At 43.3% G+C, this 12,205-nt stretch overlaps 1 protein-coding gene across 1 annotated transcript in view; it reads left to right on the forward strand.

Annotated features, from left to right (window-relative positions):
* PROM2 (prominin 2) overlaps window positions 1–2,424 on the forward strand; it is a gene marked incomplete at its 5' end in the record, with an annotated part of 56,659 nt that extends 54,235 nt beyond the window's left edge. Inside the window, 2 exons of the mRNA XM_083368703.1 lie at window positions 405–511; window positions 2,050–2,424. Coding sequence (XP_083224829.1) covers window positions 405–511; window positions 2,050–2,113 — 171 coding nt within the window. The 3' untranslated portion in view covers window positions 2,114–2,424. The remainder of the gene's footprint in view (window positions 1–404; window positions 512–2,049) is intronic.
* Window positions 2,425–12,205: the final 9,781 nt, after the last annotated feature.

The raw sequence follows: 12,205 nt of genomic DNA on the forward strand, positions 1-12,205 counted from the left end.
CGGTTATTTAATCAATGAAAATTTGAAAACTTTAACCTAATTCAGGGGTCTTCAAACTTGGCCCTTTTATGACTTGTGGACTTCAACTCCCAGAATTCCTCAGCCAGCGTCATAAAAGGGCCAAGTTTGAAGACCCCTGACCTAATTCTATCTACTTTGCGCTTTATTTTTTCATTGTTTGACTCTTTCTTCCTTTCGTTTTCTTAAAAATGTTTAATCAAAACAGAGTTAAATGGGATAGGTGGGTGGACAGTGCTGCCATGGCCCCTACCTTGACTTTGGGGACCCCTGAAGTCCCCTTCGGACTATATATCAGAGATAGAGGATTGGCCCTCAATGCCAGGGGAAAGAAACCCCCCCCTTATACTTTTCCTTTGTTGATGTGTGCCTTTCCTTTCTTCCAGAATGCCTTTTGGTTCAGCCTGGGAGGGTGTGCCTTCTTCCTTCTTTTTGGTATGTTTTTCGCCCTCAAGATGATGAAGCATTTTCGACCAATTCGGCACAAATTAGTGTAAGTGGCATTACTGTAAAAGAGGGGATGCAGATGGTTCTTCACGTTATTGTCGTTGCTGTTATTATACTTTGTCTCACAGTCCAGACTGGATTTGGCCTTTTATTCACCTATCGAATCCTCCCCAAGGACCTGGGATAGGCAGACGTGGAGGTTGGATGGGGTTAAATGTACAGCATTGTTGCAGGATGGAAGCTGTTCTGCGTAAAGCTGCCTTCTGCAATTGACTGAGGGTGATTTTCGTCAATGCCGAGGGTGTTCAGGTGGTGCTCCAGTTCTTTGGGATTGCATACAAGGCACCTATCACTACTGATACTTCCTTTGTTTTCTTTTACCACGGTTGTTCTCATTCTATTTACAGGCCTCTGTATTTCGTGATTTTCTCCAGTTCTTTCCCTTCTATTCTGTTGTCTCCAGGTACTGCCACGTCCACTGTCCAAACAATTTTTTTTGTCTTTCTTATCAGCAGTTGTTAAATCTGCAGTGTTAGGTGCCTGCCTGTTTGAATTCTAAAGTCTCAGAGACTATAGCATTTTTATTTTCTATTACTTTGTCTATTTTGTGGTCCCACCAGTTCTTCTTGCTTGCAGGCAAATGCTATTTCTTGCAGGTATTATTATTATTATTACTAATATGGACTCTTTTTCTAGACTACCCTTCATTCCTAGATCAGCATCAACTTATCAGGGAAGAGCATACAATGGGGGGGGGGGGGAAACCACAAAAGCTGCAGCAATAAAAGCTGTATTTATTTTTATTTTTTAAAAAAACCAAGCCTAGCTCTGGCCAACATACAGTTATCTGAACAGCTTAGTGGGGCTTCATTGCTTTCAAAACGGCTGCCAAAATGCCTTAACTTTCTCTCTTGCAAAATTCTGCCCACTCAAAAAGATTGGGAAGACCAAGGACCTTTCTCTGTCATCTTTGGGGACCACCAAATTGAGTCTCCTCAGAGGTAGGAGCCCCCTTCCTAGGAACAGCTGACCTCCCATTATTAGGCTAAACTCCCACCCTGTTGAGCTTCAGGACTGGAGAAAACCTGGCATTGCCCATTTTTTAGCTATCAGGTTCCAGAGTCTGAAAAAAAAAATTGAGCCCCCCCACCCTCCCTAATACTCTGTATTAGTTTTGGGTAGTTCCTTTTTCATTCCTGTAAGCCACCCGGCGTCATGCAGTTGAGATGGGAGGTGATATAAATCAAGCTAATGAATAAAGAAGGCACCCAGACTCACCTTATCAAGGAGTTAGGGGGCATATCAGTTTAATAAATGAATTAAAAATAAGTACTCCAGTCATTCTTCTAGCCTTGAACGACTTCCCGCTCAGTGGGGTCGACAGGGCGCGGTCAAAAAAGCCAAGGGAACAGCCACAATGCTGTCACTGAAGCTTTGCTGACTTTTGATAGGCATGATAACATCCACGTGCCAGGCATGGTGGCACTGTTGTGGCTGCCATTTTGGCTTTTTCAATCACAGCGTGCAGACAGCCCTGTTTCCTAAGAAAATAATAGAATTTGCTTTCTCTTCTGCTGTGTTTAGTTCTACTGGATCAGACGAAACGTTTCCCTTCCACATCCCACGAGTCACGTCTCTGCGACTATAAGACCTCCGCCACCCCCATCCCCCGCCGCCCCAGGATGACCACCTGCTGAGGGGACTGATGGTTGCTACTCGCCGGAGGCGCTCTTTGCTCGGTCTTTCCAAAAATATCCTCCTCCCAGAACTGCAGAAGTGTAGAGGACTGTTTCCAAGAGAGCTTTGCCTACCTTCAACTCCTGATGGCCGTTGCTGAAATTGGAAAAAAAGTTTCTGGTTAACGATGCTCCAAATACATGTTGAGTTTGAAGTTTGAATGACCCCAAAATTTGTAAAAAAAACTCCTGGGTATTGGGACTTAAATGCTACTCATCTCCCAGCGCCATTATGTGTTTTTTAAAAATTGATATAGGCAGTCCTTGACTTACAACCGCATTTGAGCCCAAAATTTCTGTTGTTAAGTGAGACATTTGTTAAGTGAATTTTGCCCCATTTTATGACCTTTCTTGCTGCAGTTGTTAAGCGAATCACTGCAGCTGATAACTTACTAACCCAGTTATTAAGGGAATCTGGCTTCGCCCTTGACTTTGCTTGTCAGAAGGTCGCAAAAGGGGATCACACAATCCCGGGATGCTGCAACGGTCATAAGTATGAACCAGTTGCCAAGTGTCTGAATTTTGATCACATGACCATGGGGATGCTGCAATGGTCATAAGTGTGAAAAATAGTCATGTCACTTTTTCAGTGCTGTCGTAACTTTGAATGGTCGCTAAACGAACTGTTGTAAGTCAAGGACTACTTGTATTGTATTTCTGTCATTTTATGTGACTACAATTGCTCTGGTATTGGCTGTGTTTGTTTTGTCCACCCTTCAGGTAATCTCGAAGCGGTTTATACATTCATAAATAACAAGTAAATAAGTCCAGTCCTTAATTGGGAAAATGGAATTGAGAATTCAAGCCTAAGTACAAGTGAATGCAAACGATTAAAAAGGGGGGTATTAGTAGGTATCTAATCATAAGAATTAAAAACACCAAATCGATTAAAACATTATTGGAAAACCCCCAACCGTGGGATAACACATTGCACATCAAAACCTGGGGGCACTTTGGTTCGAGCTGTGGCTGCCAACGTGACTTTTTTGACCGTGCTTGGCAGACCCTCCTCCTTGGAGGGAATCCCGCATTTTCCCTCTCTGGTGTCCCGAATCGCAGGGACAAAGAGGATCCCAGCTTTTCTGCAGAGGTCCAGCATTGAGTTTCAACAGTTTCCAAGTGGGCTGGATCGTAGTGTCAAGAGGGTGCTCATAATCATGCCATCAAAATCTCATATGTACTGTGTACGCAAGACATGAAAAAAAGGGTGGGGCTTTGATTGCACGCCTGCGGCTACCATCTTAACCTTTTTGACCCAATTTGAGGACCCCCCCATCTTCCAGACAGAAGGAGTATTTGATGGGGAAGCCTGCTTCTCTTTTAGATCACGATTTATGTTCCAGAGACCCTCACATCAGTTGCTCAACACGGTTTCAACACCTCTTCTATCAAGAGGTGGCACAGGTGCTAGAATGCAACATTGCAGGCTGACTCTGCCAACTGCCGGGAGTTCAATTCTCACCAGCTCAGGGTTGACTTAGCCTTCCATTCTTCTGAGGTTGGGAAAATGAGGATGTAGATTGTTGGGGTCAATAGGCCAACTCTCTGAACTGCTTAGAGAAGGGTGTAAAGCACTGTGTATAAGTCTAAGTTCCATCATCTTGGGAAAAGCTTTGCATACAGTCAGGGCTCTCCTCCGTCATTACAGCCACTGCTCACTCTGCTGCTGATTTTGAATGTTTGTGTAAAGTTCCTGGAACCCCTTCACTCACAGGAGAGTGAGTAAAATTGTGGATGCTGACAATTTTGATCCAGTTCTTCCTGGTTTGGGTGCACTCCTGAGTAAATCCAGGTTTTATGTGGCAGGATTAGAAAGATCAACAGGACAGGGGAGGCATCTCAAATTACTAAAAGCTCTTTCTGCACCTAGCAGACATTTTCTTTTAAGGGGTGAAGTGTCCCCAAAGGTTTTCCAAGTTGTAATTGCCCAAATCAGGAAGAGTCATCAGTGACATCCAACTTGTTCTGTTCAGCTGAAAGCAGTTTGAGACTTTAGGGATGTGATTTATTTCTGAAACTCCGAGTGGAAGAACCAGAGCTAATCTTGTTATTGCAGGGAACAAGCTTTCTCTCTGCCATGACCTCACTCCTTGCAGGAGAGGAATTAGATAAATTTCCTCTAAGTGCAAGCACATAACCTATCATTCCCAGACTGGCACCCAAATTGAAAATAGAACAGTCATTTAAAATTTGCAGCCCTCCAAATATTGCAATGCGCTCTCTCAATAATATATTTTTAAAAGTGTATTGGGGAAAGTGTGTATATTCACAGTTCTGATGTGTTAAGGGTGATTGCAGTATGGAAAATAATTTGCAAAAACAATGTACGTTAAGCGGTCTTGCAGAGAAATAAACATATATTTGAAGAAATATATATATCAAACTGGAGAGAGGGTGGGGGCAAAAAGAACTGGATATGTTTGCAAAAATTAAAAAAACAGATAAAATGAGCTACTTGGACTGTGCTTAGAGGCCCCCCTAAGCCTCTAAATGGATGGAGAACACGGCGGGCGTCTCTTGCCAAGGACAGCCAGGCGTCCCTGCAGAAAACCATGGGCTACAGTTAGTCCTCGACTTACAACCATTCTTTTAGTGACCATTCAGAGTTTACAATGGCCCTGAAAAAAGTGACTTGCGGCCATTTTTCACATGATCGTTGAAGCCTCCGCATGGTCACATGATCAAAATTTGGACGCATGGCAACTGGTGTGTCTTTATGGCATCCTTGGGGTCTTGCGGTCACCATTTGTGACTTTTCCAGCCGGCTTTCCCCAAGCAAAGTCAACGGGGGAAGTCAAATTCTCTTAATGACCTCATGATTCACTTAACTGCAGTGATCCGCTTAACAGTTGTGGCAAAGGAGGTCATAAAACGGGGCAAAGCTCACTTAGCAGCTGCCTTGCTTAGCAACAAACATTTTCAGCACTGCAGGGTGCAGGGATGGGTGTGAGTAGAGGAGCTTAGGGAAATGGAGGTGGCAGGGGAAAGAGGAGACCCCCCCCCTCATTGGTCTCTGCTCATTTTCTTCCCAGGAAAAGTCAGGATGGCGATTAGAACTGACTCAAGTGGGGGAAGTAGCAGGAGGAAGCTGCAAACGGCAAGTTCCATGCATCATATTAAACCATGGCTTGATTTGACTATGGTTTGGGGCCTTGGTGGAGCAGTGGGCTAATGCCTCCTTACGTAACACCAGCTGCCTGCAATTAGTGCAGGTTTGCATCCCACCAGGCTCAAGGTTGACTCAGCCTTCCATCCTTCCGAGGTAGGTAAAATGAGGACCCAGATTGTTGGGGGCAATAAGCTGACTTTGTAAAAATGCCGCTTGGGGGGGGGGAAAGCCCTAATAAGCAGGCATATACATAGAATGAAGGCTACTGCTAAGCACATTGGTTTGTGCTTCTTAGATTGTAAGCCGCCCTGAGTCTTTGGAGAAGGGTGGGATATAAATGGGATTTTTTTAAAAATAATAAATCTCAAAATTCTTGCAGGGCCCCCAGGCCACAAGCTATAAACTAACATGTGGACATTATAATGGGAAGATCTTCCCCAAGAGCCAAAATCAAACCAGCCAGTTGGACATAGCTTAAGAGTTCAGTCACGTCACAGGCTTATGGCCACTTTTGCAAGGTAGAGTCTGGCAACAGGAAGAGCATCTTCTGGAACATGGTAGCCAACCCAAGGTGCCTGAATCTTTGGGCCAAAAGCAAGGACAGATCTCCCCCTTCAGGTTATCCCATCGGCAGCATGAGTCACCCATCCTTTTGAGAGGCCAAGAATACTTAATGTCCTCAATTCTTTCCAGGCCAACAGTGAAGAGAACCTTCACTTTTCCAGGGGGATATCAAAAGGGCTCTCCTACCTTCCACCCTCAAGTCATGCAGCAGCACTTCGGTTAGGAAGTTTCTCCTTAATTCCAGGTTGCTTCTCTCCTTGATTAGTTTCCATCCATTGTTTCTCGTCCTTCCCTCTGGTGCTCTGGTGAACAACCTGGCCCCCTCTGCCTTGTGGCAGCCCCTCAGATCCTGGAATACTGCTATCGTGTCTCCCTTATTTCTTCTTGTCTTTAGACTAGCCAAACCCAAGTCCTGCAGCCATTCTTCCTATGTTTTAGTCTCCAGGCTTTTGATCATCTTAGTTGTTCTTCTCTGAACTTTTTCCAAACTCTCAACATCTTTTTTTGTGATATGGTGACCAAAATTGGCTGTTTGAGTTTGTCAAGATCTTTTTGGATCCTGAGTTTGTCTTCTGGGGTGTTGGCTACTCCTGCCAGTTTGGTGTCATCTGCAGATTTGATGAGTTTCCCTTCAGTTCCCTCATCTATGTCATTTATGAAGATATTGAAGAGTACTGGGCCTAAGATGGAAACTTGTGGCACCCCACTGCTAACTTCTCTCCATGTGGATGTAGTGCCGCTGAGGACTACTCGTTGAGTTCGGTTGTCAGCCAGCTACTGATCCATCTGGTGGTGATGTTGTCTATTCTACCTTTTTCTAGCTTCCCAACTAGTAGGTTGTGGTCTACTTCGTCAAATGCCTTACTGAAATCTAAGTATACTACATCCACAGCATTTCTCTGGTCTACTGGTTTAGTAACTTTGTTTGCTTCTAGTTGTTCGCAGATCTGTTTTTTGATTATCTTTTCTAGGATCTTCCCAGGTATTGATGTTAAACTGATTGGTCTGTAGTTTCCTGGGTCTGTTTTTCCCCCTTTCTTGAAGATGGGGACCACATCAGCCCCTTTCCAGTCCTCAGGTATTTCCCCGATGTTCCAGGATTTTTTAAAGATATGGTGCAGCGGTTCTGAGATAACATCTGCCAGATCCTTCAGAACTCTGGGATGCAATCTGTCGGGTCCCGGTGATTTACACTCATCAAGCTTGGATAGGTGTTCTCTTACCATTTTCTTGCTTATTTCAATTTTTGTTTCTAGTTTGCCTTTTGCAGTGGTTTTTTGGTATGTTGGGCTATAGTTTCTTTTTGTGTGAAGACTGATGCAAAGCATGAGTTAAACAGCTCTGCTTTCTCCCGGTTGCTTGTAATTTCCTTGCCATCTTCTCTCTTGAGTGGGCCTACAGTTTCCTTGACTTTTTTCTTGTTGTTAATATGTTGGAAGATTTTTTTTTATTATCCTTGATTTCTGTTGCGAGTCTTTTTTTCTTTCTGAGCCTTTGCTTTCCTGACTTCATCTTTGCATGTTCTGGCTGTCTGCTGATAATTGGTCTTAATTATGTGCTCCTCTTTCCATTTCTTGTATTTGTCCTTTTTGTCTTTCAGTTTGTTAGAGAGATCTTTGTGCAGCCATGCTGGTTTCTTTTTGGATTTCTTGTTTTTCTTTCTCAGTAGTATTGTGCTGGTATGGGCTTTTATGACAGTGTTTTTCAGGGTTTCTCATGCTTCTTGGTTTGTTTTCCCCTTTAGGAGTTTCATCCATGGGATCTTTCCTAGGTTCTCTCTGAGTTTGTTAAAGTCGGCTCTTCTGAAGTTAAACACACTGGTTGGATTGTTTTCTATTGCTACTGTTTGCATTATATTAAATTCCAGTATGACATGGTCCCTTTCACCCAAGGTTCTGACAATTTCAATTCCCTCTATCACTTCTTCTCTATTAGTAAGGATTAAGTCCAGTATAGCTTTACTTTTAGTTCCCTCCTCCACCTTTTGGATGACAAAGTCATCGGCTAAGTTGATTAGGAATCTGTTTGATCTCCCGCTCATTGCAGAGTTTGTCTCCCAGCTTATATCTGGGTAGTTGAAGTCTTCCATTACTACTGTGGTATGCTTCCTACGTACATTTGTTAACTGGTTGGCAAAGAGTTCATCTATTTCTTCTGATTGTTTGGGTGGCCTGTAATATACACCTATGGCAACGTCACTTTTTTTCTCTTTTATATTGACCCATATACATTCTGGAGAGATTTTATCTTTGATCACGTGCATTTCTGTAGATATGTAGTGTTCTCTTACATATAGTGCAAGTTCCCTTCCTCTTTTTGTAGACCTGTTTCTTTTGAACAATTTGTATCCATCCATCAGTCCATTCCAGTCATGAGTTTCGTCCCACCAGGTTTCTGTAATGCCAATTACGTCATACCCTCCCACTTGTACTATTGCTTCTAGTTCGCCCTGTTTGTTCCCCAAGCTTTGAGCATTTGTATGTAAGCATTTAAGACCTTTATGCTTGTCTGTGGGTATGTTTCCTGCATCTCCTGATTGTTGTTTGAGCTTTTCTTTTTTCTCATCACTGCCTACCTCATCGTTTGATTTGTTTTCTTGGGATTTGTGATTGGTTTTGGGTTCTAGAGATGCTAGAGATTGGTCACTCTCCCCCCTCATTTTTAGTTTAAAGCCCTCTCAGAGTTAGGTGCCACCTATTCTAAAGTGGTGGATTTGCTTTTTTCTGCAGGACTTTACTTTTCTTACTATCCAAGCACATTTTGTTGGGTAGTGCCTAACATTTTCCCTACAGTTTTGTTTTTAACCTGTTTGATTCATCAGTTCTGTTTGGTCTTCTATTTACATCTTCATGTGCATCTTCAGGTTTGGTCATAAAACCTGCCCTTGCAGCAAATTCTTTTACTTTTCTCATTAATGTTTTAATTCCCTTTGAAGACTCTTCCAAAACCGTCAGCAAGTTATCTGCAAAAGCCCTTAACTTGTAAGTTTATTTTTAGATCTTTACTGCCACAATCTTTTCATCTTGTCTCACATCTCAGAATTTCAAGAACCGAAATAAACAGGAGAGGAGACAGTGGCATCCTTATCTTATTTCTTTTTATGTCTCATGGAAATTTTTTCTCAGATCAATTATTTGTGTTTTCTGTGAAGTGTAAATCGATCTCACCCTTTTTTTTATAAATATCTTCCAAATTAATATCTTCCAAAATCTTGAACAGGAAAGCTCAGTTTGATTGTCAAGGGCTTCTCTGCATCTAAGAGAATCAGTGTGGCTTGTTTTTCATTATGCTGCTCTAAATATTCCAAAATGTCCAATCATTTCTAACACTGTCTTTTAACTGGCTTTTAGGTAAAAATCTACATTAATCCTCATGAATAAATTCTAACCAAATTATGTTCAGTCTATCAGCTGGTACCATGGTGAAAAATTTGTCCCTCTTTAGGTGTTAATGGCTATATTGGTGTCTTTCCAGCGTCTTTCCTCCCCGTGGGGTAGAGTTTCTCATGTTTTATAAAGATTATAAAAAGTTCATCCTCAAAACATTTATAATGGGAACCCGGTACAGGTAGTCCTCTACTAACAAGCGTTCATTTAACAACCACTCGGAATTACAAGAGCACTGCACACAGTGTCTTATGACAGGTCCTCACACTGACAACTGTTGTAGCATCCCCAAGGTCACACGATCAAAATGTGGGCGCTTGGCAACCAGTGTCTTCACGACGATTGTAGTGTTCCCAGCCAACGGGAGAAGCTGGATTCCACTAACGACTGTGTGATTCAGTTCACAACCGTAGTGATTCTTTAACAGTTGTGGCAAAAAAAGATTGTGAAATCAGGCAGGACCCCTCTAACTCTCTGCTTAGCAACAGAAATTCTGGTCCCAATTGCGAGCATCTGTTGAGGCCACCTGTCATCCATCTGGTCCAGGTAACACGCAGAGTCCCAAGAAATTCAACCTAACCAAGCTTTGTAGCTTCTGCAAACGCTGGCAGGAGGGCTACCTTTGATCTGGCTGTGCTGTGTGAATGGGGCCAACGTGTGAAGCATCTGTGAGAGCACACCCCTGCATTTGGTTTGGGGACAGCTTCTCATTCTCTCTCCCTCTCTCTCTCCCTCTCCCTCTCCATCTCCCTCTCCCTTTCTCTTCTCTCTCTCTTTCTCTCTCTCCTTCCCTCGCCCTCTCTCTCTGCTACACAGAAGTGCAGGCTGAAGTGTCTATTTTTAGCAATGGCTCTTTTCATGCAGCCACAGCCTTCCAGATGTGGCACTTCTCTCACAGTATAGGTGCTCTTCAAACCCTTGCCGTTATGCATCCTGACCTCTTTGAAAACATTGGCCATAACCTGGCGGAAATGGCAAAGATCTCAGCGTATTTGAAAGACCATTCGCAACAGAGATATATTGTGGAGTGGAAAAAATGGATTGATTACATCCAGAATAAATATGGGACTAAAAAGTTTCATTTAGCATTTGAATAAGTATTGATGTGATATTTATATTGCTTGTAGTCATTTTATAAGAGTTAAAGTGCGATAGACTTAATAGCTTATTGTTGTTTGCATATGGTAGATTATGATTGTTGTTACTTTTATACCTTGTATTTAGCCCTGGGAAGTCGGGGAGGGGGGAGGGGGAGGGAGGGAGGTGTTTGGGAGGGTTGGGAAGAGGGGAGGGGGTTGGGAGGGGTTTTGTTTTGTTAAAGATAAAATGTACTGAAAAACTTTTCAATAAAAAAAGAAAAGAAAACATTGGCCATAGATAAATTAGGGCATTTTTAAAACCAAAAATTGGCAGCAAGAATTTCAGTTGGAGGTCTTGTTCCCGAGAGCATCTGGCAACGGAAAGGTAAGAGATGGCTGGAGAAAAATACAGGTAAAGAGCATCGATTTGTTAATGAGGAGTTTGATCAGTTTACTTTTAAAAAGAAAAGGACTTTAATTACTGCACGTTTTCCCGCTGTTGTTTTGCTAGCAAGGGACCATCCAGCTGCATCCACGCTAAGACGTCTTTTGAAAAAGCTTCTGGTTTTTAAGCTGCAGCAGCACAACGAAGCCGTCTCCGCCCAGAACCAGGTTGTAAATGTCTTCCAGCTTTTGAACACGCTATTTGCAAACGATGCCGAAGAACAAAGATCCCTTCTGTGCTCCCGACTGCTTCCGTTTCTGCTCAGTGGCCTGTAATGAATTGTGGCTGACTGTGCCGAAGTTAGCAGTGGGCGAAGTACAGGTAGTCCTTGAGTTACAACTACAATTGAACCCAAAGCTTTCTGCTGCTAAGTGAGACAGTTGTGAAGTGAGCTTCATCTCATTTTATGACTTTCCTTGCCAGTTTGTTAAGTGAATCTGGCTTCCCCATTTGACTTTGCTTGTCAGAAGGTCGCAAAAGGCAATCACGTGACCCCGGGACACTGCGACCGTCACAAATATGAGTCAGTTGCCGAGCGTCTGGATTCTGACCAGGTGACCCTGGGGATGCTGCAATGGTCGTAAGTATGAAAAACGGTCCTGAGTCACTTTCTTCCATGCAGTTGTAACTTTGAATGGTCACTAAATGAAGGGCTGTAAGTCAAGGACTGCCTGTAAAGCCCTTCCTGAGATCCACCATTTATCCTGCTCTGAGGTTCAAAACAGACAAGAGGAAAATCACCACGAGGTGGTTAAAGCCCCGTCCTTTCAATGTGAGCGTGCGAAAAGGGGGTGGGGCTCTGGTTGTGCGGCTGTGGCTGCCATCTTGACTGTTCTGAACACCCCTTTGCACGAACCCCTGACCCGGCTTTCAGCTACGTATCTTCATCTGCGCTCTGCAAAGAATATTATACATGCTGCCTTGAGTTGCAAAACATAAAGCTTGTACGTTTTTATTTATTTCTATTGATATATCAAATTTGGAGACTGCCCATCTCACTCTCCGAGCAATTCATTGCTTATAATCCAAAGTGGCCAAACCGCACAACGAATGGTTAAGGGAACTCGGCCTGCGCAGCCCGTCAAAGACAAGGACCTGGGGTGGCGTGACGGTTCTCTTCCTGGACTTGAGGGGCTGCCTCAGAGAAGAGCAGGGGGGGGTCGACCTCTTCTCCAAAGCACCTGAAGGCAGGACAAGAAGCAACAGGTCCAAACTGATCAAAGAGAGAAGTAATCTGGAACTAAAGAGAAAGTTTCTGACAGTGGGAACAATTAATCAGTGGAGCAACCTGCCTCCGGAAGTTGTGAATGCTCCAACACTGGAAGTTTTCAAAAATAGATAGACAACCTTTTGACTGGGATAGCATAAAACTCCTCCCTTCAGCAGGAGGCTATATTAGAAGACCTCCAAGGTCCCCTTCA

Source organism: Vipera ursinii (genome assembly GCF_947247035.1).
Source record: "Vipera ursinii genome assembly, chromosome: 8".
NCBI lineage: Eukaryota > Metazoa > Chordata > Lepidosauria > Squamata > Viperidae > Vipera > Vipera ursinii.